The 27,025-nt window shown below is 36.2% G+C and overlaps 1 protein-coding gene across 2 annotated transcripts in view; it reads left to right on the top strand.

Moving 5' to 3' along the window:
* The first annotated feature begins 2,261 nt into the window (after window positions 1-2,261).
* LOC117417231 (syntaxin-binding protein 6) overlaps window positions 2,262-27,025 on the top strand; it is a 49,806-nt gene continuing 25,042 nt past the window's right edge. The window contains exons 1-2 of one of the 2 annotated variants that reach the window (XM_034905501.2): window positions 2,264-2,512; window positions 10,752-10,939. In XM_034905501.2, the coding sequence (XP_034761392.1) occupies window positions 10,786-10,939 (154 nt within the window). In that variant the 5' untranslated portion in view covers window positions 2,264-2,512; window positions 10,752-10,785. Of the gene's footprint in view, window positions 2,513-10,751; window positions 10,940-27,025 lie in introns of both variants that reach the window. The other variant, XM_058987631.1, reaches the window with a different exon arrangement.

Genomic DNA, 27,025 nt, shown 5'->3' with positions numbered 1-27,025 from the left:
TATTGGATTTTAATATTCCTTTCAGCCATTCGGAGGTTCAGAACTGATGGCTGACAACCAATGAGAATACAGTATATTTCCAGACACATGCATTAGATATGTGTCACTGACACAACAGTGCTACTAAAGTTTTAATGTTCTAGTGTATGTTTTAATTTAGCCCTTCAATCAAATGTCTACTTAATCGTGCCTTCAATTATCTACATCTACTGAGTTTTTCAGAAACAAAAACACAGCCTCCATGCTGCCGCAACACAAACCTAATGAATGTCATGTAATGGTGGTCCGAGTTCAGGTGTTAGTTTAAACAGGGAGTCACTCACTTCAGTAATGAAAGGAGTGTGTGTACAACAAACGACCGCAGCCAGTGCAGTTTGTTAATACGGTTTTCATGCTAACCGCAGTCTGTGTGTACGAGGCCTAAAGGTGTAGAATTAATTCACATTTGAGATGTTCAGTTTCACTACAAGACAACACTTGCCCAGTTGGTCAGGCTACAACAATAATAACAATTAATCACCAGTAAACGGAGTGTTTAACACACAGTATCGTCTGCCTTCTTACTTCAGACTAATGCAGTATAGGTATGGCAGCTACAGTAGTTTGCTTCAAACTGGCATATAGTTGTGAACTGGCCAGTGTTGCAGCCTTTGGCAGTTGGTGCTAAAGCACAGTGATTGTCCGGAGTGACGATATATCAGGCAAAGGGGGATTGAAGGTCTGCTGGGTAGTCATGCAGTCTGCTAGGGAGGAGTAGGGAACCAGGCCTGGGCCATGGTTGTTTTTACTGCTGTGTTTTGTAATAAAAGTCCCTGAGGTGAGATGCTCCACGGCTGATAAAGATAAATATGCTTGCTTGTTTTTTGAGAAACAAGTTACTGATTGAATTTGAATCTTACTCCATCTGTTTTGAAGACAGACAGCTGATAAACACCCATCAGTCATAGTCTGTCCCTCCATCCATTCATATAACGAGTGACCGGTTACTGCGTTCTCAGCAAAAATGAAGCAGGCGGACAGTTTGACTTTGAATCTGAACAACCCCAAGCTGTTCATATTTATTTATGTATTGATGTATAATGTATTGAATCTGTTTATTTATTTGCCTTCTGTGTGTGTATATATATATATATATATATATATATATATATATATATATATATATATATATATAGCATCTGCAGCATTTGCCATTCAGGCACCTCCATATATCACCAGATATAAAGAATGTCTTTACCTTGTTTAATCACAATTGGATAAGCTGTAAAAATGTAAGTGCAACATACTGTACATATGTTCAGTCTTAAGTATATTCAAGTTGCTGGAGCTATGTAGATCTCCTACAGGTAATATCAAACATATGGAAAATGATCATTCCTTTGAACAAGGGGACCTATAGGGGTAAAGGAAATGGATATTAAAAGTCTTGTAAGAATGTAATTAACAGAATAAATATTGTGTACAAGATGTAATCATTCCCTCACCAACTTCTCATTCATGTTATTTGGTTTCCTATACTTGTCTTGTTTCCAGTTTTGAGCACTGTTATTTAAGCAATACACCTAACACACAGTAAATATTTTTTGTTTATAGTACTGTATAAAGAAAATGACAGGGTAAATGGCCAGAACACCCACAGATCACCTTTTTCATGAAAAAATGTCTTTTTTTCACGTAAAAAATTGTCCAGACATTACATTATTTTAAAGCCATGTTGGTAGTCAAGATGAAATAAAGTTAGTGTTCTTCATATATATATATATATATATATATATATATTTGTTTAATGGTGTCCGTAAAGAGGTCAACAGGGTGCAGAAAAAAACAAGAGCCCTGCATCATTTGTCATCACAAAACGGTCCTGTTAACTCACTGATGTTCATTTTAGAATGTAAAATATGAGAATATGTAGTGTGCCACCCACTTTTGTGGTTAAGGATGACCAGATTGAGGGGGAAAGTTAAACCACCTGGGCTGAAATGCCATCCTCTGCTGTGTTTGGGGCAGGTCAGGGGTAGTGGGTTGGGCTGTGTATGGGCATTCTACAGGGATGGTTGCAATACTCGTTTTTGAAACACTCACAGTTGAAAGTGGGGATAGAACGAACAGAAGTTGTTGTTCTGCTTCTGCCTGTAATGTGAACTAAAGCGATATAGTAGCATCAGCTATGAGCACGGGATTTACAAAAATTGTACTCTTTTTTTAATAAGCTTAATTTGCTCTTTAAGAGCAGCAGTACACGTGGTTATCATGTGGCACGTGACTTTTGGTTCCAAACTATTTGGACGGAGTTGCTGTATTCTTCCAGTAGGGTAGTGACTGGCTGGATGCTGCTGTAGGATTGAGTATTACAACTCGTACTGGCAAACATACTTCTGGATTATTTTTTATTTTAAACCGAGATGATACCAACACATCTAACTAGATATCAGCAGGAACTGATGGATGCGGTCTGATTTAAACAATCCGAAGCGAGTTAGTTACACGCGGAAAAAAGTCAACGTTAAAAGTGGTAGGTTTTTCTTCCCTCGGACATGCTGCAGTTTATACTTTGATTTACCGATGATACTTTAAAAATAACTTTAACGTCTGGGTAAGGTAAAATCATAATGTTTTTGTTCTGTAATGTAAGTTTGAAATCGCCTATATGTAGAATGCTAGTTTTAGTAAACTAAAGAGCTGATATAAATACGGTGTTTCTCATCGCCAGCAGTCGTCTTCTGTTGTGTTATGTCCAATCTCCCAACACTTGTAACTACAGTTTATTTCTAAATTGGTTATACTGTTTAAATAAAATACGGATAACTTACACAGACCGGAAGCATATGCCAGTTAAACCTTACCTTACTCGGTTATTACTACTGACCAAGTTTTAAACTACAGACAGTAAACAGCTGTTTTTCAACTGCAACTACACAGCTTAGACTTGGCATTAAAGAGTGAATCATATTAAAGCCTGTAGTATCAAGATAGCACTTAAGATTATTATTATTATTATTATTATTATTATTATTATTATTATTATTATTATTACTACTATTATTGTTGTTGTTGTTTGTTTAATGTTGGCTTTATAAAACACAGTCGAGGCTGTAGCAAAACGAAACGAAACATGTAGGCTAGTAGTAATAAATTGGTGTGGCTGTGGACGGTGTTTCTCGATTGGGATGAGTTACTGACTGTACATGCATGTCTAATTACGTTTAAATACGCGCATGTACAATACACATTCGTTGCTTACATTTTTAAGCAGTGCTATTTTGAATTCCTATAAATTATTAAGTGCTGCTAGCGTGGTGTGGTGTGTGTTTACCTGCAGGAAATGACACATTCCAGGTGTAAACTGGTCTGTGAAATAGTACAAACACTACACTACTCAACACGGGAAACTAAACTTGTGGGGATGTACCAATTAGTAGCGTACCCTTTTAACTTTTAGACCTTTTAAAAACAGAAACACAGTGCAGTTCTGTAATCGAGTCAGGAACGTTACTTTTACAGCTGTACTGGACAGTTAAATGACAGCCGATTTTGACATTGTTTTCCTTAGTGCAAACCTGAAAAAATGGTAATCCAAGACGCGTGTCTCTTCTGTTGCCACGGTTTTGTAAATTCTGGTTGAATGGGTACAGTACTTCTTGATAAATTAATGGGAATACAGTGTCAATCTCACAGTTGAATTTGACTTGCAGAATTTATATATATATATATATATATATATATATATATAACGGAGTTGCTTTTTAGTACACGACTGAGTGTTTAAAGTGGATGGACTCGTCACAAACATACCCCTTTGGAAAGAATTTGGTTCAAGTCATAGTATGTTCCTGTGTTGTACACAATAAAGAATATCATTAGACACAAGTACGTTTCTTAAGCAAATGTGCATGCTGTTTTTGTCCTCACTTATGTTAGGGAGACATGTTACAAGAGTCAATTGAAGACACGAGGAATACTGTACATTTTTGTCTACACATTTGTCAAAGACTTTTACAAGCGGCACTCCTAACTCTACATTGAGTTTGTTTATGCAGTACTCCTGGATGGGATTATACAGCCCATCACAAATTTGTTTTAGTGCTGAACAAACAAGGATATAGAATAGCTGATAAGTCTTTATTTTAGCCATAGGTTTTTTTTTTTTCCTTTACAATGTTTTCTTTTATCCATGTTATTTATATATATATATATATATATATATATATATATATATATATATATATATATAAAAGTCAACCATTTAAAAATATAATTTATTAATCAAGGCAGCCCTTTTATCACCAAAGGTGAAGATCCGTTGTTTAGACTGCAAAGCATATAGTGAATTACTAATTTTAGTATGTTTAATGATGTCATTCAGGGATTCTTCAGCCAATGGAACACAGGGCAGTTTTCCAAACTGAAAGCAAAGGAACTGCAAAATACAGCTGGAGAGAACGCTTCCATTATGTTTTGCAGTTTGGAAAAGGAAGTTAAACATTACAATTTTGAATGTTTGCTTATACAACTTTGCTGCTTCGTCGTATCTTGAAACAGGTGCTAGAAACACTACAGTACAGTATATATCTTGTAGTGGTATGTTTGCCTTTCTTTTGATTATGGTGGGACATCTGTCTATAAATACCACATTTTTCTGTTCCACACAAACTAAGTGTATATCTTTCTCCAGAATTGAAATATCCACTGCAATTAAAAAGCGCTATTTAAATAAAATAGGCTAATGTAGTTTCTGCTTTATAGTAACTGCAGCACAATCAAGCTGCAACTGGTGTTTAAACTTGTCAGTACAATTAAAGGGGCACAGTGAAACCTTTGCTCATTTGTCACTATAGCTTCATTTTGCCCATGTTTTTTCTACCGAGTGAAATGCTGAATTCCAATGTTGCCTAACCTCTAAGGTCGACTCCGTTCTCGCCTCTTTTCGCCCACCAATCTTAAGCAACCAATGTGACCAATCAAGGCAAGGGTTCAACCTTGGATGTCTCCGCCTGGACTTTTCGGACACCAGACCAGTAGCTGTCCATGGAATGTGATGAGGTGAACAAGCCCAATGCGACTTCCCTCACAAAACCGACTTGAATAAAAATGCCAATGCAGCACTTCCTGGTTAAGATTGTCAGCTAAGGCTTTTTTATATGTTCTTTTACCCCCGATTTTCTCTTCAATTTAGAATTTCCCACAATAGCTCAGGAGACCCAAGTTGTATACCCTGAAGCCCAATTGCAGATGTTGGTGAGCTAACAGCTATCAGAGGACGAGGTACCTTCCAGGTGTCTGGCTAGTATCGTAATGAGAAAAAACAATCGCTGTTGGTTTTGGATCACCAATGGGATCGCCAAAGCCATGGTGAAGCTCCCTGTAGAAGAATAACAACTTTGCTAGGTGACACTCTGGGACCATGGTATTGATCTCTTGATAAAACTGTTAAACCTTGGCTTCAAGCTATAAAGCCTGCTTTCATTTGTTACACATACTGTACTTATTTAAAGCATACAAAATGTTGTCTTCCGTGGAGAGAAATATAATGGAAGCGAAGGATTTTGGTTGGGCATGCAAAGCATTATGAGCCTATGCAATCACAAATTCCTGGCATTTTTGTGTAAATGGTTTTCCAGTTAAGGTTTCTGAGCTTGGGATGCAGTTAGTTTTAATAGACTGCATTTTTTCTGTGTCTGAGCCAATGAGAAACCAGATTGTCATTGTCTGAGAGTGTAGAAAGATGGAAAGAAACATTTGTTAAAAGCATGTGGAATGCACCCTTCTCACCTCCTGTTCTGTTAAGGGTTTGGATTGGGACCCAACACGAATTCCACATTAAACTGGAGTTGACTGTCCATCTAGTCTCCTTCAGATGGGTTTTGTAGGTGTCAAGGGAAAAAACAATAGGGTATTTTACCCAGGGGAACATACTGTAGGAGTCTGCCATTTAGTTTCAGAATAAATAAAACCAATGCATTGATTGACTATAGTAGCTGAAGGGCATTTTGCTGGCACTGAAAAAATCAGTTTGATGCAGCAGTTTTAGAAGGGAATGGGAATTGTATTTGAGGCTCCAGAATGAAGTGCTGGGCACTTTGCAATAGGGAGAAAGATGTGTTCCATGTTCAATGCTTTATTGAAAACTATAACCAAAATGGCAATTTCCTATAGAAAATAGCTGACAGTACTGTACCTGCTGTTTTCAATTCATGTTATTTACAATTTAAACATTTTGGACCTGCTGTTTTATGCATGTTTTGTATGCAAATTACATTACTTGTTTAAGTTATTCTTAAGCATGATTCACGCAGGATTAAAAAGCAGGTATCCTCAGAGATGGTCAAAAGCAAAGGATGTCTAGTAACGTCCCAGACGTGGATTAGTTTTCATCAAGTCGGTGAATTCAAAATGAAATGACATGTTGTGGCCAGAGGAGGTGCTATTGTGTAGGATTTGTAAACAGTGAATAACTCTTTGTTGTACCAATGGCGAGAATAACTATTTCATCGCTTGAGTGATATGTATTTCCATACATACCTTCAAATGCACCATTCAAAGCATTCATTTAAGTTGCGCCCATTATGTTTTGTATTTTCACCCGATCCCCAATTTGGTTACCCAGTCGTTGTGTTTTACTGAACTGTAGAACCTGAGAACAGATCGTACCAATTTTAATATTGTACTATGATTTATTGTAAAGGCTGGTGTTGCTTTGAGGTGATTACCCCCGGAAATGCTGTATCAATTCTAATATAACACTGACATGGTCAATTCGCATGGTCAATTGACAGCAGGTCCCAATGTCCTGTAAAAAAAGAAATCAGAGGACCTCTGAGAATTATCTGAGATAAAAATAAATGGATGGTTTGCACGGGACTAAATATCACTGATGTCGTTGGGTTGTATCTCACTCTAACCTAGCTAAATTAATACTTTAAGGGTTTTCAGTTGTTTTCAATGGGAATGAACCAATGAGTAAAACAACACGTCAATATGGGGCATGTCATGCATATTCAGAAACATTTTTACTCCCCTGTGCACCTGTGTATGCCCTGGTGGGTGCAAATGAAACAATCTTAATGCCAAACTCTGATTCTGTTTCTGAGTTTGGTTGATCATGACATTTTCAAAGGCTGATATTAAACAGTAATTATGGCAAAGGATATGCACATTAAAATAGAAGCCTATGTCACAAGTGCTAACTTGATTTGAACTATCGGTGTAATAGAATCGCCCTTCAGCTTCTGGCCTTCTACTGTATTTGGCTTATAATAAAGTATAATATAATTATTTATTTATGCTGTAGATCTCTGTTGAATCTGCCAAATTGGTTCCCTGTATTTTTTATTATTGGTAAACTGGATTGTCCTGTTATTACACATTTTATGTACTTGTATTAAAATATCATGCAGAGTATGCCATCAATTCTTAATATTATTTTAGACAATTAAGGTAGTGTCAGTGGTTTTTCAATAGGTCCAGTCTTTAAGATCAACAGGTCTTCTTTTTGCACAGGGGTGGGGTGTCTGTGTGGACAAAGCAGACTGTTTTCTTGTTAATGACAAGTTGAGCTAAACCAGAATGATGTTGCAGGGCTGTAGCTTTGTGCTTTTACAGATTGTATAACTCCCAATCAATCCTATCTGTTAATATTTAATGACAGCTGCAGCTTTTTGGTGCTCTGTGATTGGCTGCCAGTTGGACTACACAAATGCTGTGTGTACAAGACACTGTTTTGACCTGCAATTTATGACAATCTGTCATGAAAAGCATTGTAAAAGGTTGACGAGTTGAAACTGAAATAAAAAAAGTTCCTGGCTTCCTGCCAGACTTCTGATTTCCTGTAAAAGCTGACACTACTGTACAAATCATACCATGCCCCTTAGCCTTTTTATATATATATATATATATATATATATATATATATATATATATATATATATATATATATATATATAGCTCTGGAAAAAATTGAGACCACTGCAAAATTATCAGTTTCTCTGGTTTTACTATTTATAGGTATGTATTTGGGTAAAATGAACATTTTTGTTTTATTCTATAAACTACTGAAAACATTTCTCCCAAATTCCAAATAAAAATATTGTCATTTAGAGCATTTATTTGCAGAAAATGACAACTGGTCAAAATAACAAAAAAGATGTAGTGTTGTCAGACCTCGAATAATGCAAAGAAAATAAGTTCATATTCATTTTTAAACAAAACAATACTAATGTTTTAACTTAGGAAGAGTTCAGAAATCAATATTTGGTGGAATAACCCTGATTTTCAAGCATAGCTTTCATGCGTCTTGGCATGCTCTCCACAAGTCTTTCACATTGATGTTGGGTGACTTTATGCCACTCCTGGCGCAAAAATTCAAGCAGCTCGGCTTTGTTTGATGGCTTGTGACCATCCATCTTCCTCTTGATCACATTCCAGAGGTTTTCAATGGGGTTCAGGTCTGGAGATTGGGCTGGCCATGACAGGGTCTTGATCTGGTGGTCCTCCATCCACACCTTGATTGACCTGGCTGTGTGGCATGGAGCATTGTCCTGCTGGAAAAACCAATCCTCAGAGTTGGGGAACATTGTCAGAGCAGAAGGAAGCAAGTTTTCTTCCAGGACAACCTTGTACTTGGCTTGATTCATGCGTCCTTCACAAAGACAAATCTGCCCGATTTCCAGCCTTGCTGAAGCACCCCCAGATGAGTCCAATTTTCAGCTTTGCCCAACACCTGGTCGTCTAATGGTTAGACGGAGACCTGGAGAGGCCTACAAGCCACAGTGTCTCGCACCCACTGTGAAATGTGGTGGAGGATCGGTGATGATCTGGGGGTGCTTCAGCAAGGCTGGAATCGGGCAGCTTTGGCATGAATCAAGCCAAGTACAAGGTTGTCCTGGAAGAAAACTTGCTTCCTTCTGCAAATAAATGCTCTAAATGACAATATTTTTATTTGGAATTTGGGAGAAATGTTGTCAGTAGTTTATAGAATAAAACAAAAATGTTCATTTTACCCAAACACATACCTATAAATAGTAAAACCAGAGAAACTGATAATTTTGCAGTGGTCTCTTAATTTTTTCCAGAGCTGTATATATATATATATATATATATATATATATATATATATATGTACACTGTAATAAATAGTATATATTTCAGCACCGAACAGCAGTATTTGAATGCTTATATGTCATTTTTTCTATATCCTTCTTTCTCCATTTCTGTTGGACCACTTTGCTCCCTTGTAGCTCAAGCATGATCTCCAATTGTGTTTGCTGTTTCGCTACTAGCCTGTTTGTATTGTAAACATACAGTCCTTTATCAAAAACTGGGACAAATAGCTGACAGTAGTGTACCTGCTGTTTTCGGTTCACAGTGCCTTGCTTGTTGCAGTGAAGTTGAACATAAAACCTTTGCACCCCCCTTGGTTTTCATAGTTTCTAAGGAGTAAAGTAGGTTAGATGAATCAGTTTTCTTGTTTCCCATATTGTATGTAAAACATCTTGGATACCATTTACTAGTGTTTTTATACTGTAGGGATATATTTTGTGGTAGCTTTTCTATTATATATTTCTCACAAGTAAGTTGTTTTTTCTTTATTTTTTCTTTACACTCAATAGTGACACCCACTGGAAGATCTGGAGCCTGAACTGTAGCAGGTGCATGTTCTCTTATAGCTGATCATTGTAAAGTAACCAGGCTTTGATACCTCCACAAAGCTGCAACTATCCTCTGCATCAGAGGAAGCAAAACCAGTTGCATACTCAGTTTTCTGTGATCTGTAATCTAACATTTTCCATTCATAAACTCATTGCAAATTCTTGGCGCTAAAGTGAAGTGAGTCATCAAACTTATGTTGATTCGTTTAGGGCCTTGGATCTCATTGGGAGGGTTAAAAGCAATTCCAGAGTGTTTTAAGTCACCTAAAGCCTTTAGACTCCCTGTGTAAGAATACACCATACGTGACGGCATTCAAGCATATTGTTTTTGTAATCACTTAATATGAGAAAGTGGACAACATCCAATGATCCTTCTTTAAAAGTATGTTCTACAGCCCTGAGAGATGGGTGACTCTTTACAGATTTACCATGACATTTATTCCCTTGACACTTCTGTTGTTCTGAAATTGACCAGAGCGTTGGATTATTCCTACAGGACAGTTTCTGATAGCACAGCAGAAATACAATGCTAGAACTGTAAAATGGATAGAATTAATTCATTTCATGGGTGGAAATACACACATAAGGGGAGCTGCTACTACATTAAATGACTTTTTTAATATCCTTACCTACTGGGTAGAAACAGTATAAAAAAATACTTAAATTGCAAAAGGTACAGTATAATTACATGGATACTACCCATTGCAGTAACTTCCCCCAAAGTTAAGTTACCTTAATTATCCAGCTTTTTTTTAATCTTCAAATCCTTACCGAAAGTACAATTGGATAGTCCAAGAATGCTAATCGGGGCATGTGAAATGAGCTGGGAATGTACACATCAAAGACTAATAAAGTATTTTAAAGAACAACAGTATAACACAATAATTGGTTTAGATTGAACTTGTTAAGTTAGGTTTGTGTATTTCACAACTTTTGTAGCAACTTTTAGTCGTCCAATACAGAAGTAATTGGGGTAGTTTGGCTTTTGCAATAAGCCTGACCATCCATGTATTTATCATCCCAAATCTACGGTGTCATTATCCACGTCTGGTAAGCAGAAATCCTTGAGACGAATAATATATTTTGTACATGTTCTTCTCCTTACAGTTAAGTCTGCTGTTTGACGTGTGTCCAGCCGACAATGAGTGCCAAATCTGCCATCAACAAGGAGGTTTTTGCACCACATGATGAGAAAATGCTCGGAGCAGTCCAGGTCAAAAGGAGAATGAAGAAAAAGATCCCTTTCCTTGCCACGGGAGGGCAGGGAGACTACATGACCTTTATATGCCTGTCAGGTAATGTCAACAGCTCTGGTTCTGTAGCCACCCAGAGTTTCCTAGTAGGGTTTCAGAGGATGTCTTGAATGTGGTCATCCATCAAACAGCTTGCACTGACAAGGTAATCATGGGAGCGAAAATGGATAAACACTTCGGAGAAACAGAATACTTGATTTGGGGAGATAATCCAAAATTATCTGCTGAGCGGATAACTTAATGAATGGATTGCTGGGAAGGCTGTTGGGATGCAAACTATAGCTCCCACCCTGTTTTTTAACAATCATGTTTTGTTTCCTGTTGTTGATAATATAGGATACAGAATTGATCAGATCATATCGGTTCTAGGGTGCCAAATAGTGCTAGACATACCTATTTAAAGGGACAGCTTTGAAGTGAAAGCTTTAAATACATATTTCTTATGGCCATACCAGTACGTGTCCATAAAGTCATTAATGGCATCTGTTTGTAAGTATATTTAAAACATTTCTCAATGGGGAATTCAGTATGTTAGCCTGAATCAAGACGGTGACCTAAGATCTTGTTGTCTCCAGCTGCTTTTTTTGTGCTGCAGTCACATACTGATTTAATATGCATAAAACTGTCTCTTATGCATAAAACCTGCCTAATTTTGATTTCCCTAATTAAGGCCATTTTATAGTTTCTTTACAAATGCTTTGCAAAGCTAAGTACCACTTTATATTACGGAACTATAGCCTCCAGAATATATTGTGCTTTAGGACCACCTCTCCATAGTGCATGTCCAAAATGTCAGATAACCCGTACTGTTCTGATGGTGAAAGTATTGATTTAAAGTATTACAAGGAATTCAAATTGCCCATGTTCTTCTCCGAGTGTTACACAGGCTAGCAACTCCATAGTGCCAAAATCACATGTACAAATACATTTTCTAAAAGTAGCATTGTTTATTACTGTAAAGGTATATTATATAAGATAAAAAGAATATTTTATATAGCAGTGACTTTTTTGAGTGTGTATTTATTTGGACCTGTTTTAAGTCCACCTAGGTTTTAAATGTTTTTTTCTTTTAAAGGTTTCATTAGGAGCAAGTGATAACCTGCTGTAATGCTGTAGACAGGGACAATTCTCTCGGCCTTTGGCTTGAAATTCAAACAGTGATTCATTTGCCAGTGGTGTGGTAAATCACTGGATTATTTAATATGAAGCATATGGAATTCACGTCACAATGTGATGTTTTCTAATTCACTTGGGTATCTCAGAGAGAATGGTTAAAGACCTGTGTGTGGAGTCACATAAAATAGTCATGTATTAGAGGTGATCTGGGATTGGAGCTCAGTATATTTGGATGTTCATGATGTAGCTGAGACCCTTAAACGAGGCATTAGGGTCATGCACTAGAGGAGGCTAAACTCCAAGGTCATTTTTAGTAGGAATATATTGAAACAGTACTGACTATTTATATCTGCTCAATATTTTGCCATGTTTAAAATAATATCACTCCTCCCTTACACTCTCACCAGCAAAGTACAGTAATCTTACTACAGCGGTAGCATGAAATGGCACAACAGTAAGTGAGTAATAGTTAATCATTTAATTCTGCTCCAGATTTGCTGACATCAGTCGGAGAAACAGGATTCCAAGCTGAATGATGAAACTGCAGTTTTGAGAGACATACCACATGCCTTATCGTACTGTATGTATTCCTGACATGCATGATAATGAGGATGGTATACTACAATAGTAGTTGGCACCTTCCTGCCCACAGGCAAATGAGAACCCTATTATATTGAGCCATGCCCATATTTATTAAATGTTGATGCAGTAAAATGCTAAAACCAAACAAATAAAATGTTACATCTGCCATCATTTAGATCAACTGAATAAGCATCTTTATGACTGGTATATAGTTTGCCATCCTTTTAATCACAAACCTCATCAATCACTTCAAATACTTTGCCATTCCCTGACATGCCTATGGAGCATATAGTCTTTGCTAAGCTGCTGGGAAGTCATTCATTAATGCAATAGATAAATGTGGCAAATGAATGGGTACTAAAATAGTAATTGAAAGAAATGTATATTTAGAGGAGTCCTCAGTGGAGGCGATCAAACGTAAATTTGAGGGTGTACTTTCAGCTGGCAAATGGTACCTAAGCAGTATGTTTTGTCATGCGTTAATATTCATACAGTCCTGTGAGAGGGAAACTAAAGGAGCTTCAAAAAAGCTGAATCTCAGGAGCCTGTGTTCTTTTATTTTATTTGTAATTTAAGTAACATGGTGCAGAAATCCAAGACTGGTGGTGCTTGGGCAGGATCCAAAGAGTGGTGAAGAACACCCTGTAGTGTTAACAAGAAAACACAGAACTTTTACTTTTGCTGTATTCATTTTGATATTTGTATATTAGCTATGTTTTTTTTTTTTTTTTGTTATATAATCCAGATTGTTTTATTCACAGATTTTCATAAATCAGATGGAAATTCATTCCTCAACTTTAACTGAAAATATTTGTGAGCCTCATAGTATAGCAGTCCGGTGCTCTCTCCTACCACATTGCTGGCGTATTGTTGGAAAAGAACATAAAGGCCATGTACAGTACTGTATCTGAGGGTGGAGAGGCAAATTGCTCCTCTAGTTCGAGTGTAATCAGAAGGATTTATTTTTACCATCTAGGACAGATAATAATTGCCTGTCTTTGCATGTTTTAATGCAAAACAAGTGTTGGTACATCCTGGCTACATATACACAAAATCCCTCTAGACTTAAAACATTTAAATTTCAATATAAAAAAGCAGACTTAACAATGTACTTGTATAGTATTATTAGGATCCGGTGACCATGTTGATGTCAGTCTCTGCAATGGTTTTCTACTCTTAACAAATCTCTCAGCTACAGTATGTAAACAAAAAATAAACCCCCAACTATACCTTTGAAAATGAAATAGTGTAGAGTATCTAATACAGTGATCTGTTCTATTAAATATGATCTTTTAAAATAAAATCATCAGAAAATTAATAAAAAAAATAACAACTTCCTTATCGTCTATGCCCTTAGTCATGTGAACAATATGTGATGTTGGGCTACTAATTGTTATAGAATTTAAGCCCAAATTCCAAAAAGCCTTCTGTTATTTAATATGTACAGTGACTTTTTTTTTTATTCATTTGAATTGACCAGGCACTTCTACAGGTTTCCCTTTCCATAAAATATGATACATGAGGGATTTCCTATTGAAATATATTATTCTTGTATTTTTCCATGAATAGACAGAGGCTACTGATGAGGTAATATAGTACAGTAGATCTATTCAGAGAGCTATTCCAGGCCACCTAGGATTTACATTTATATGCCACAGATGCCCTGCCATAGTTGTCTGGCTGTTCATCAAGCCACTTCATTGAACTCCCTGGAGAAAGTTTGCAGTATCTTGTGCTGACATCTTTTACTACAAGCAATCCAGAAAAAAACACTCCTGCCACGCTCTATCCTCTTCTTTTGCTCAAAGGTGGCCATTTGACAAGGAAAGCATTTTTGTAGCAAAATTCAAGCCTTCCTAATTTGTTATAAAAATGAGCATTTTTCTAATAGGTATTGCACATCACACAGTATATATTGTTGCCAGGGTTTCCAAACGGTTAGTTTCTCAGACCCTGGTTTTATTACAAGTCTTAGGCTACGTAATGTTACCTTAAGTAAGGTAAGGGATCTGTGAAACCAGCAGAAATAGATTTAAGTAGAGCTTAAACATACCTACCAATGTTGCTTAAAATGTTTTCAAGACTAGCGAAATGACCTCAGTCGCTAATCATCCAGCACATCCCTTAAAGTTGGCTGATGTGTCCTCTGACTGGAACATAACTAGACAGTAAACAACACTCGCTAATTAACTTTTTGTCAATCAGAGCAGTTTGGGTCGGTGTCAAACAAGATTCTAGTTGTGGAGGACAGTAGTCGGATATTGGATAAGACCCCAAGTGAATTGTACTCTTGGATTCCAGAGGTAAAAAAAAAAAGCGAGATCTATGTGCTGTTTTGACAAAACACTTGATCTAATCAGGAAGAAATACACCCATCAAGTAACCTCGTGTTAGGACATTTGAGCCACCCATAGGGAATATTTTTTTAACATGTTATTCACAAAACAGTACTGACGTGGTTTATATTTCTTTGAGCGTGTATAATTGTTGAAGACATATCCCTCAGTCTTCATCCTAGTAAAGCCATTGCTGGATATCCCAATGGAAGTCCTCAAGCATTACTCAAAATTAATTAGTGCTGTACAATATGTTTTCTGTATTCATTGGACAGCAGCTTGTTGGAACTTGTAATACACAAAATGTTTTCTACATAAATCTTTTAGCACAAGTTGTGCATTGCTGTAAAAATGACAGCGTAGCTACAGGAGATGGTTGCAGCACTTGGCTTTGCATTTGGATTCTATGCATTTACATATATGTTTTATCATCTTTTATGACTATTCCCCTCAGTGCAGTAATTCAGAACAAAGCACACCATACTGTGTCCTATTGCGTTAACACCACCCATGGCCCATGTTGGTAGTTTTGTTATCACCTGGTGTTGCCAGATTTCTGTGTCATATTTTTATACACAACAACGTGGACCAAATTACTTCATAGACACCGTGTTATTTAGCCCCGAGTTGCGTATCTTTTGCAAACAAAGGATCGCCCGTTACTTTGAGGCTTATCCTTTGCTCTGTTATAACCTTGACAGTTATTTCAGATGATTTCTTCTGTTATAGTTTCAGTGTAAGCTAAACCTATTCCATCAACGCAGAGATTGACCCACCCTCTCGTACATATGTGAGACTCGGAAACTTGGCTATATTTTTGGGCAGTGTAGAGATAGAGGGTTGAGATGTAATTACTATTGCAGATGTTTACACACTGGAGCAGCCATGCTGGATTATAATCAAATAAAGACAGTGGTATGCTGTCTCAATAGGTTGTCTCATATGATCCAGTAATGAGATGTGGTGCCACTGTTTCTTGGCCTGAGAACATTAATTTCCATATCCTAGAAGGCAAAAAAACGTGTTGTTGCAAAAACTACAAGTGGAGTTGCTCCTTCAACGAGTTGGGAGCAATAATATGAATTCCTGTGATATGCAATATCTCTTTAGTTTTGCATCATTCCTATTTGGAGTAAACTCTCTTAGAAACAACAACACCCTTTGTGAGAACAGTAATGTTGTAATGCGAGATTATGTTGAAGTTGGAATCTTACTGACCTTCATAGGGTGGGTCTTTTGATTAAAACATGTTGTAAACTAATCTTGCTGTATGAACTCTATCACTGACGTGATAATTTAACTCTGGAAGCCTTCCCGTAACTTTCTTTTAGAATAATAAAATTACTGCTTACTATGATGAAAAAAAAAAAATTAAAAATTATAATTACTTTAACTTATTAGAAGTGATGACCTATAACGTCCATCCTATGCATTTTGTGACTGTACTAATTCATAAAATTACTTGCCGGTTTGTCATAGTTTATCGTATTTCGGTTAAAACGAACGAAGGTCCTTCATATTGATATTCATAAAATGATCTGTGCATGGGCATATGTTGTTCAAGAACGAAATCCGTCTCCTTTTGATGACATCATCTGCCCTATAAATGTTCCCTGAGGACCCTCGGTAGTGGTTTTCAACCTTTTCACTTCAAGTACAGTACGTGTCTCCAGTAGGGACCACCCGGTGTACCAGTAACTATGTGCAATCTTAAACGGTTGTTGTAAAACAGAGACCTACCCCATTACAACCGGTTTTCTCACTGAAAATGTGACTGCATCATCTAATTATTTGACAAGAGTTTACCACTGTCAATGTTAGAGAGGCTGCTTTAGTTCTCCATCATTAACTCTGAAAGTTCACAACAAATACCTCTCATCATAATTTCTCATTTCTTGGATTTCAGTGATACAAACAGACTGATGTATTCTGATAGTGTGATTACGGGAGTATTGGTGATTGAGGAATCCTATCAGCATGATGAACAGCTGCCGGTGTGTAACAGTTGCAAGCCTGTCATGTACCAGAACTGGTACACGTACCACAGGTTAAACCGCTGGTCTAAAGGAATCTACCGATAGCAATAGAGGTACATGCAAGCACGCCGAAGAGGCAAAGGAAGGGGCTTTTTCGGGCACATGAAAATGTGTTACTGATTTGAAGAAGTTTTGAATAATGAACATAAACTATAGAGTCTAAAACCTGTGTCTAGATTTTTTAGGGGTGGGCATGTGTGCGATTGTTAAAGTGTTTTATGATTAGACATTTTATGCCATCCTTCCATCCATGTGCCGTTACTGCACCTGCTTAAATGGTCTCTTTGGTACATTCAAGATCAGTCGACTGCAGTATAAAATTGGCAGCAGTCCCAGATCAACAGTATTTCTTTTGAGATCTTTGGAAATTCCCAGTGGATAATCAGTTTTATTTTTGTTGACCATGCATTAGTAATATGTTATACTGTAACTTTTCATCTTGCAGTGTTCCCTAAAGTGTTCCCTCACAGTTAAATTGCATAAAGCTTTTTTTCAAATAATTTAATTTCATATTGCTTTGCAAAACATTGTATTCGCTTTTTGTGAGATGCTTGTTAATAAACTTTTAAGGTTTTCTTCATAAAATATAGCCGAGTTTCATTTCAGAACACCCTGTACCCCCCCCCCCATCTGCTCATCCCATATTGTATTGCTTGTAAACTGTAGGAAAGCATGTAGTTTGTCTATTTCGAATATCCCTGAATAGAGCCCCTCCTAACTTAATATAGAGTGTCAGTAAAGCTACGTGTGTTAAAATGTATTGCCTGTCAGATAAATTGCCCTGTACTGTAGCTCTCAGCATCAAACACAGTGGAGAGAATGATGCTAGATAAACACCTGGGTTTTTTCTCTTTCTTTTTTTCAATAGAAAATCCAGCTATAATGATGCAAATAAATAAGATGCTTATGTTCTACTACAGACTAATATAATCAAAGTAGGCTGATTTTACTTAAATGTTGTATTAATGCTATGTTTACAATAAAATACAATATGCACAGGACATCTATACCACTAGCCATCTTTGACATGCTGTAGGTACCCCATTTGGCCATGGTACATATAATATGTTAATTGTGTCTGCTTCGTGTTGATCGAATTTGACTGGAAAACAATGGATTCATTATTGGAAAGGAATGTATTTAAGTAATTTGCAGTCTTGAAAGTGAATTCTGAAAGCACACTGTTTAATACTGATGCACAGATTGAAGTACTGTAGTGCCACATAATCGTGCAAATAGGCGCACAGGCTTGTACCTGCGTGTTGTCTGTTTCCTGTGTGAATGCAGTTGCTCCCTTCATTTCACATGTAAGCCCATGCACTTGTAAAAGCAACACATGGGGGCTAAAAGGTTTCCAAATATGAATTCATATAGTAAGCTGGGATAGTAATATTGGTAACAAATAACATTAAAGTTTTGTAATGGACTTTCTAATAGATTTTCACTTTTTTTCTCTTTTAATAGTTCTACATAAAAGGACATGTGCTTACAGTATGGAAGCACCCCAACTTCTTTCACCCCAAAGGGTGAAAGAAATGTTGACCATATACTGTACTGTAACATTGAATTCCAAGCTAAGATTCTTAACATGAAATTGAATCTTCATGTACTGATCCTATAGGAAAAGGGTAATATGCAATTTTGAAAATGAAAAGAATCCAGTGGATATTGACCCCTTTCAGGCAGCAGCATACATCAGTCTGAGAGGGCACTGCAGAATGAGAGCCACTTCCAATACTTGATTAGTGTGAAGGAGACTGCCAGCAGAATGTCAAAGCTTGAACGTAGAGCAATATAACATCTGGTTTGACTTTACGGTTGTATAAATCAACTCCTGATTTTTAATCTTTGCAGTTGGATGGGGAGAGATGGGAAGAAAGTACCACGCAATATTTTTTACACGCCCGGGGTCTGTTCAGACGAAAATAGCAGGCAGATCTAAATACTCTAACTCATGTTGCATGTTTTTAATTGGAATATTGTAACTGGTGATTGCTGTACTACACAACCAATTCATACAATACAATGTGCTTTTTGTGTAATAGGGGCTATTTTGGCAGACGGCATTACTTAAATTGGAACATGTATAATTAATCCTCACAATTCATTAATACATAAAATATGTTCACCCTACAGAAAAAAGATGACGTTTGACTATGAAAGTATTAGTTGCTGCAATACTACTTTGTCTGTAGTAGTAGTAGTAGTAATTATTTATTATTATTATTATTAATAATAATAATAATAATAATATCAGTCATTGTGCAGCTCATCATTTAGTAACATTTATACATCAAAATACATTAAATCATTGTACATGGGAATAATGCAAATTACACAGAAATTGACTGCTACTAGTGATGTGAATTAAATTATGCACTTCAGTTCATCACATTAAGACAATAACAGTCATGTCATTACCCAAAAAAGCCTAGTTTGTTCCAGAGTATGGTAATTAATTACAAAGAGTGAAACTGTCTTTGCTTGCCACTGCACTAGACATGTAGGAGAGCTTTATAGCTGCCATCTTCCATCCCTGTAGTTACACAAGGTCCTTCAAGGTGTGTGGTTTTTTTTAACTTTTTTTGTTAAGGGTCTCATCTATGATCACAAATTATGGAACAACCTGCATATTTTAATTTCTATAAAAAGTTAATTAAGTCTACCCCACTTAAGTGCATATCCCACCTTCATGTATTAAATCCAAAACCATTACCAATGCTGTATCGTTACATTTACCCAGTTTAAGTGTTATGTTGTAAGGGTACAGCTTGTTCGTGTTTTACTAATATTCCCACGCTAAAATTGCTGCAAAAAAGTAAAACTGAAAGATTTTTCATTGAGACTGTAAAGGACTATGATGTGCTGAAATGAACACAGTTTGTTAAAGATACGTCGATAATGATTTCTGTTCAGTTTTCAGTAGGCTAACATGACTTAGATGTGTGATCAGACTATGACTGACTAGTTTTCAGAATGGAAATATGAAATTATCTGTGACGTGTAATCTTCATCTCCCGACCAAATGCATTGTGCGAGTGAGCGTGAACATACTGCAGCCCTGCTGTCAGCATGATTCCAAAAATCGTTACAGTATTTGTTTTCTACCCCATTCTAATATTGAACCCCCTTTTTGTAAAAGCATACGGCATGTTTAATAGACTAGCCTATGATGATGTCCAAGAGATAATGAAATCGGACTGCAAGGTGTGGGGTGAAGATGGCATTCAAGTCTATCATTTAAAGCTGTATTGATTGCACTGCACTGCAATTCCCAGGTTTTGCTGAGCCATCAAAGTTCAATTCAACAAAGAGACTAGTTGATAAGACAGGCTGATGCATTTGTATGTTAGCATTGATTGACAGCCGTGCCCCAAATCCCAATTTTAAATCAATTTGCTTGTAGTGAATTGTGGAGTAAGCCATTTTAAGGTTTTTTTTTTTTTTTTTAATATATATAATTATAATTCTATCCCACACAGAAAATTTTCTGAAATAATGTTGCCATTCTGAAATTAGTAATGGTGTAAAAATGTAGTTGTAAAAAGGCTTTTTTTCCCCCCAATTATCATACTACAGTATGCTTGTACCGTATTATGGTTATTATGGTTTGTCATGTTTTTAATGTGCTTTACTGTACCTCTCTGGGCATTAAAATGCTAACCTTTGCTTTACCGTGATTTCACTTAGTTACAGTTTACTATGCTTTTACTATGGGACACTTTATTAAGGGTAGGGCATGGTAATAGACTGCTCCCGACCAGATAACAGAACTGTACCCACATTTAAGACAGGCTATGTTATTTGGTATACAATATTACGTTCTAGCTAGACAAAATTTACTTCACTTCCTTTTGGTTTAATTCAACTGGCAGTTTCGCCACCTTCTCAGCTAGAGAGTTATGGGATTGAACATTAAATTCCGGTTAAAAGGCCCTGTTAAGTTAAGCAACACTTAAACTAAAGTTAACGGAATGATGAGTGTCCAATTACAGGTCTTTATAATGGTGCCAGCCCCGCAGTTGAATTGCACACTCACACTCAGCTGCTGTCTGAACCGTTCAGTTGGATCTTTGATGCAATATATTTGTCGCTGCATTGCTACAGTGGATCCCCTCAGGACCTCTGAGAAACAAGTTGCAGGGGTTGTTAGCTGAGAGGACCCAAATAAGTAATGATTGAAACTGACAGAGGCCAGACTGGGACTGTATAATTAGACCTTGTGGGAATATTTATTTTTATTGTTTTATTGCTAAAGTAACCCATTACCAAAAAAGATTTTCAACTTTGCCTGCAGATTTAATTAACTTAAAACATTTAGGCTACAGTGCTGACAATCTTAGCTCACACAAAGACAGACATACCCAAATATGCTGTCAGTTAAATCAACCTAGTTTAGATAGATATAAAAATGAGGCTGATCTTAAATGTACCTGTGCTGTATGTCATGATAAATTTCATATGACACATTGGCTGGGTTTCCATGCAGCTTAGAAAGTCGATATTTTCTCTCTACAGTTATGTGATGTCGCACACAGACCACGCGCTATAGGAAGTGCGCGTCTAAAACATTGTACGACTTTAAGGGGTGAGTAAATCGTCATCTCACACTAAAAAAGCCGTACAGTTGACCAAAAACGTATTATTATTATTATTATTATTATTATTATTAAGTCATTTAGCTGCTGCAGCCTCACCCGAAGGATATATACACACGTACATATATAAATATACCAGTTTTCCTACAGGACCGTAGCTTCGGCAAATCTGATCCGTATAGTCTACTAATAGAGCTAAATTACCAGCACTTTAGGTTAATGATATAAAAAGTATCCAGTCAAAATGTTTAGACTGTACATTTTTTAAATATTGGTGGTAAAATCAGGCTACCCAACTCGCCTGTGTTTCACTACATATTATTTTTATAATAATAATAATAATGTGTATAGTAGGTTTATAATAAATTATATATATATATATATATATATATATATATATATATATATATATATATATACAGTACTGTGCAAAAGTTTTAGGCAGGTGTGAAAAAATGCTGTAAAGTAAGAATGCTTTCAAAAATAGACATGTTAATAGTTTATATTTATCAATTAACAGAATGCAAAGTGAGTGAACAGAAGAAAAATCTACATCAAATCAATATTTGGTGTGACCACCCTTTGCCTTCAAAACAGCATCAATTCTTCTAATATATATAATATTATATGCAATCAAAAATGTTTAGCAAATGCACTTTCTTATGGAATGTTTTTTTATTATAATTTTTTTGGGTGGCCAAATGAGGCAGGCTGCACTTGCAGTAACACATACTAAAAAGTTAATGGCAACCCAGTTTAAAAAGGTGTACGATATCAGTAGCCGCGCAAGACCACATTGGAAGTCATACACAAACATTTAAATATATTTCCCTATTTTAATATAAATTCGGTTATTTGCATGTGAAACAGGAATTTCTCTGGCTAAAAGAAAACCCAAAAGTACTACCAAAATAGAGTGAGAAAAACTTTTTCTTTTTCCATGGAAATTGCCCCAGTGAGACAAATTATATAAAATGAAAAAGTCATATCTGAGACAATTCTCACTGTGTGAATGAACTAAACCATGAGCTTGTTATTGTTCCCCTGTGACTTATAATATATATATATATATATATATATATATATATATATATATATATATATATATATTATATTTTTTTTTTTAAAGAAATAAATGAATTCAGATACTTTTGAACTGCAAAAAAGTGCTATTAGTGCTGGGAAGGGTTGTATTAAGGAGTTGTACAGAATTACAGGAAAGGATAAAGATTGCTTGGTAATATTTTGTAAAGAGTTAGGACTTGGGTGAAGGAAAACAGATTGCAATGACTAATACATAAACACAAGTTATTATAATTCACCCTCAGTTAAACCAGCAACAGGGCACTTGCAAATAGAAGACGTGGGTAGGCAGATTCTTTATAATAGCGTTCATTCAGGTTATGCAAAGCGCCCTCTAATACATGGGTGTTAATTCTTTCATTTGTTTTTAGCTTTTAACAGATTGAAGCCAGAATAAAGCCAATGGGGAATCTGTGGGAGGCAGGTGATTTGAATTATGTTATACAGAACACAATCCATATTCATAAATATCACCACTACCTCTTATGATACAGTACTAGAATACTTGTTTGCATATGTCATTCGTGTGTGGGGAATGAGCATCACCACAGCTGTAAGATTGCATAGAGGATTACAATATACTAAAAATACTGTTGGCCAACTATATGTTGAGAGTGAGTTTGGACGGGGGATTAAACTGTTTGCAATGTTTAAATTCTGTTAAAAAACTTAAAAATTAGAGGAGCTTATAATCTCAGTAGTAATGAATAATTGCATCTGCCTGTATCATTTTTACCTTACAAAGTAAAAGTTGTAAAGGTTATTAAAGTAGGAAACTACTGGCAAAGGCAATTGCAGTTAGTGTAGGAGTTATGACGGGTAAATGGCCACAGGGGTACTTTAAAAGTAATGTGAGAAAGTATGTACAGTACAGTAAGAAACCTTTTGGGTGAAAACAGAAAATGAAGATGCTTACACTGTTTGAATGCCAGGGTTATCATTGAAGACTGGGGCTGTAATTTGAACGTGCATTGTGTGGACGTGCAAATGATGACGAAAGATGGATGAAATGATGACAAGAAAGCCTGGTGGCTAAATATTAGCTTTAGCTTCACCAAGTAAAACATTATATTGCAGATGCAGTGGCAGGTGGAGAAATATTTTGTCTTTTAGTTCAAGTATGAAAAAGCAGTAATTTATTCTAATGCAAACCACAGAAGATAACGTGGTCTGTTCAAATGATCTAGACAGTGGCAGATCTGAATACCACATAGTTTAAATCATTATGAGGGGCTGCGGAAACCAATATGTAGTGTACAGCAGCATGTGTCAACCTCTTTAAAGTATTTCTGTCATTAAAAGTAAATAAAATACATTTAAATAACATTTTTTGCTAATACAATTCAATTCAACACAACAACCACAACAGTTTGATTTGTTTTACATGGCTTACTCAGTCTTCACTAACAATGAGAGAGCAAACTTGCTCAGAGCTACTGTACAACCTACAAATGAGATTTCTGCATTGGAAAAGTTCAAAATATAATGCAGACCCTTCAGAGGGATTGTAAATACAAGTGTGACGTGAACTTTAAAGCATGTCTTATAAACCAAGATTTCTTTAACCAAATATAGTGCCAACATTACATGTGTTTCTTTCAAAACTGGATATTTTTGTATATAAATACACAGCCTGTTGTATTCTTATTGGTTAATATTCATGCTTTACCTTGGGATTTCTCAGACTTGCTAAGTTCCAGTGAGTCTCAGTGACCATTCAACATAAGCCATATTGGCAATGAAGATGAGAGATTTTAAAATGGTGCTTCCAGATCCTTTATTACCATTATTTCTATCTGTAAATATATTACAGATATTATGACAATATTTGATATTTGTGCTTGTAACTCAAGTTCCCATCTTATACAGTAATTTATGCAGCTGTTTATCATATCACAGTAAAAACATTTTATATGATTAATTGTTCTCCCCAACACTTTATATGATTAATTGTTATCCGCGTGTCAAGTCAAAATGGAGTATTGAAAAATGTGCTAGTCTGTCATTGGCAGAAATAATGATTTGAATGTATTCTAAGTTAACATAGAAATAGCACTGCTCTTCATACAAAAGCCCACATTACTCATGCATTTGGTTTTGTCTGCAAAGAAGTTCTGAATTGAAATGTCATCCACTATTCTAACCAGTTATTTCCTGTTTTCAAATTCTTATCAAATGAGCTGTGGACTTATTTATCGCGTGCAATCCAGTGTTATAACCTCTGAAATTTAACCCACTTTTATCTCCACTCCAATACATTTAAAAGAGCTTATTTTACCCTCACAAAACACATGGGCACATAAAGTAACTACAGCTGCTGTTTTTTGAGCTCCAACAAATAATGGCAAATCACCAAAATATTGTTGCCTGCATAAGAACCTAGCAAAACACATGCCTCCTGTTCCAGCATGGTCCATCACAGGGTTTGGAAAGGATGAAAACTGAGCAAGATGAATGTCCAAATCATTCCTGGATGCGCACAGTCCCAAGTGCCAGGAGGTGGAAGGAGGCGCTTTTTCTTCAGGTAGTTAAGAAGCTGAGCTAAATGCAGTTTTCTGACGGTGAAGGTAGAGTAACAATCCTATGGGCAGGCAAAGTCGCAGTTTAAGTCTCTGGTGACAAGTAGAGACTAAAAACTTAGAAAATAGAAAAAATAGCATTCAGAGCAGACAGTGTTTTTGGATGTCAATGAGGATGGATAGTCGTAATTCATTAGTCTAATTAGAACTCTAGTGATATAAACCAGACTTCACTAGAACAATATACCAGTAAATCTGTGTCGCAAAAATACGTTTTGACTGTTATCCACAGAGCTATGTAGGCCCCCATATATATTCTTCTGGTTATATATATATATATATATATATATATATATATATATATATATATATTATATGAGAATGTCCAATCCATTCTTGGATGCACACAGTTTCAGCAAAAAACCATATACAGTGGTAGCCATAACCAGCTATTTACCTGTCACGATACTGTCGCAGTGCAATAAAGTAAAAAATGTTGCAGCTTTTCAATCCTGTTTTTCCTGACTACCATTGAATCAGCTGCACTTTATTTGTCCTGCCACCAGGACTATATAATTGCTTTATGATCATAAATATCCAAACATATATCTCTTGCATGAAGTGAATTCCTTTCAACTTGTCCAGTTCCAAAGATGTTCTCAATTTACCAACATGCTTTGCAAACCAGGTTAATTCAACAGTGCTTTCCAATAGAACACTGTAATGTTATTCCTTGGCAAAGTCAAAATAATAATAATTCTGAACACAAACCATGAAACATGAAAAACTGTTATTGAAGCCCCCTTCCTTAGGCTCAGAAATCTGCCTGCCTTGTGTACAGGGTTAGTCCTGTACCTTTCGATTTTGAGTTGCTTTCAGAATTAATTTTGGCCCACTAGTCAGCAGGATCTCTCTTTGATAAGCCCCCTCGATAATAAAGTTCCACGCTCAATTAAACTTGTCTGGTATCCTGAGCTTTACTAATTTGACTGTGTAATCGATGGAGAGCGTTGGATGCTTTTAATCTGTATGCTTGATGTTTTAGCAATGGCTGTGCTTGTCGCATCAATTCAGAACCCCCGTCCAAACACACTCTCAAGTGCAGTTAGTTGTTTATTTATTCAATCTTTCATTTAATCACCTCTAGCCATTAACATACAGCACTTTGTTGTCTTTTCTTTTGGTTAGTGTGGTTGATTAGTTTGCTGTCTGGAACAAGGTGCTGTCAATTATTTCTCAGGATCAATGGATGCTTTAAAGTGGCAGCATGATGTACATGGCAGGTGTTTAATAATCACTGAGCACAGGAAGAAACAAGAGGCACAGTTTGTACTATAATACACTGTGGAAAGAAACCTCCCCTGTCTGTAAACGCACTACAGACACGCCTCAAACTTCACTCAAGGCCTGCATTGTTTTACAAAGCATTGTACTATGTGTTTATTTGTCACCCTGGTTTGCTTCACAGAAACAAAAGAAAGAGAGAGCCATTTTTAGTGTTAATTGTATTAACCCATTAAATGCCTTTGTCCTCATTTGAGGACAGACTACTTCGTGGTTTTTTTGAGCATTTTTTAACTGGTATCTACCTGTTTTAATTTTCTCTAACTATATTGTTATGATAACTTGCTCTAATTTTGTTAACTGCAAAAGTTAAGTATAAATGTAATGTATCAAATGACATAAATACAGCTTGTGTTCTGATTTTTTATTTTTCAAATAATTTTATTTGGTACTGAGTGAGTTAATTGTATAAACACTGCAGGTAATACAGTATTATTTAAGCATAAAAAAGAATGATTACCATGTAAGGGTGAAGCTGTTTTGAAGGTATCATTCTTAGTTTTGCAGGAATTAA

This window comes from Acipenser ruthenus, chromosome 15 (genome assembly GCF_902713425.1).
Source record: "Acipenser ruthenus chromosome 15, fAciRut3.2 maternal haplotype, whole genome shotgun sequence".
NCBI classification, from domain to species: domain Eukaryota; kingdom Metazoa; phylum Chordata; class Actinopteri; order Acipenseriformes; family Acipenseridae; genus Acipenser; species Acipenser ruthenus.
Note: the sequence above shows the minus strand (reverse complement) of the source record. Positions and strands in the feature narration are given on the sequence as shown.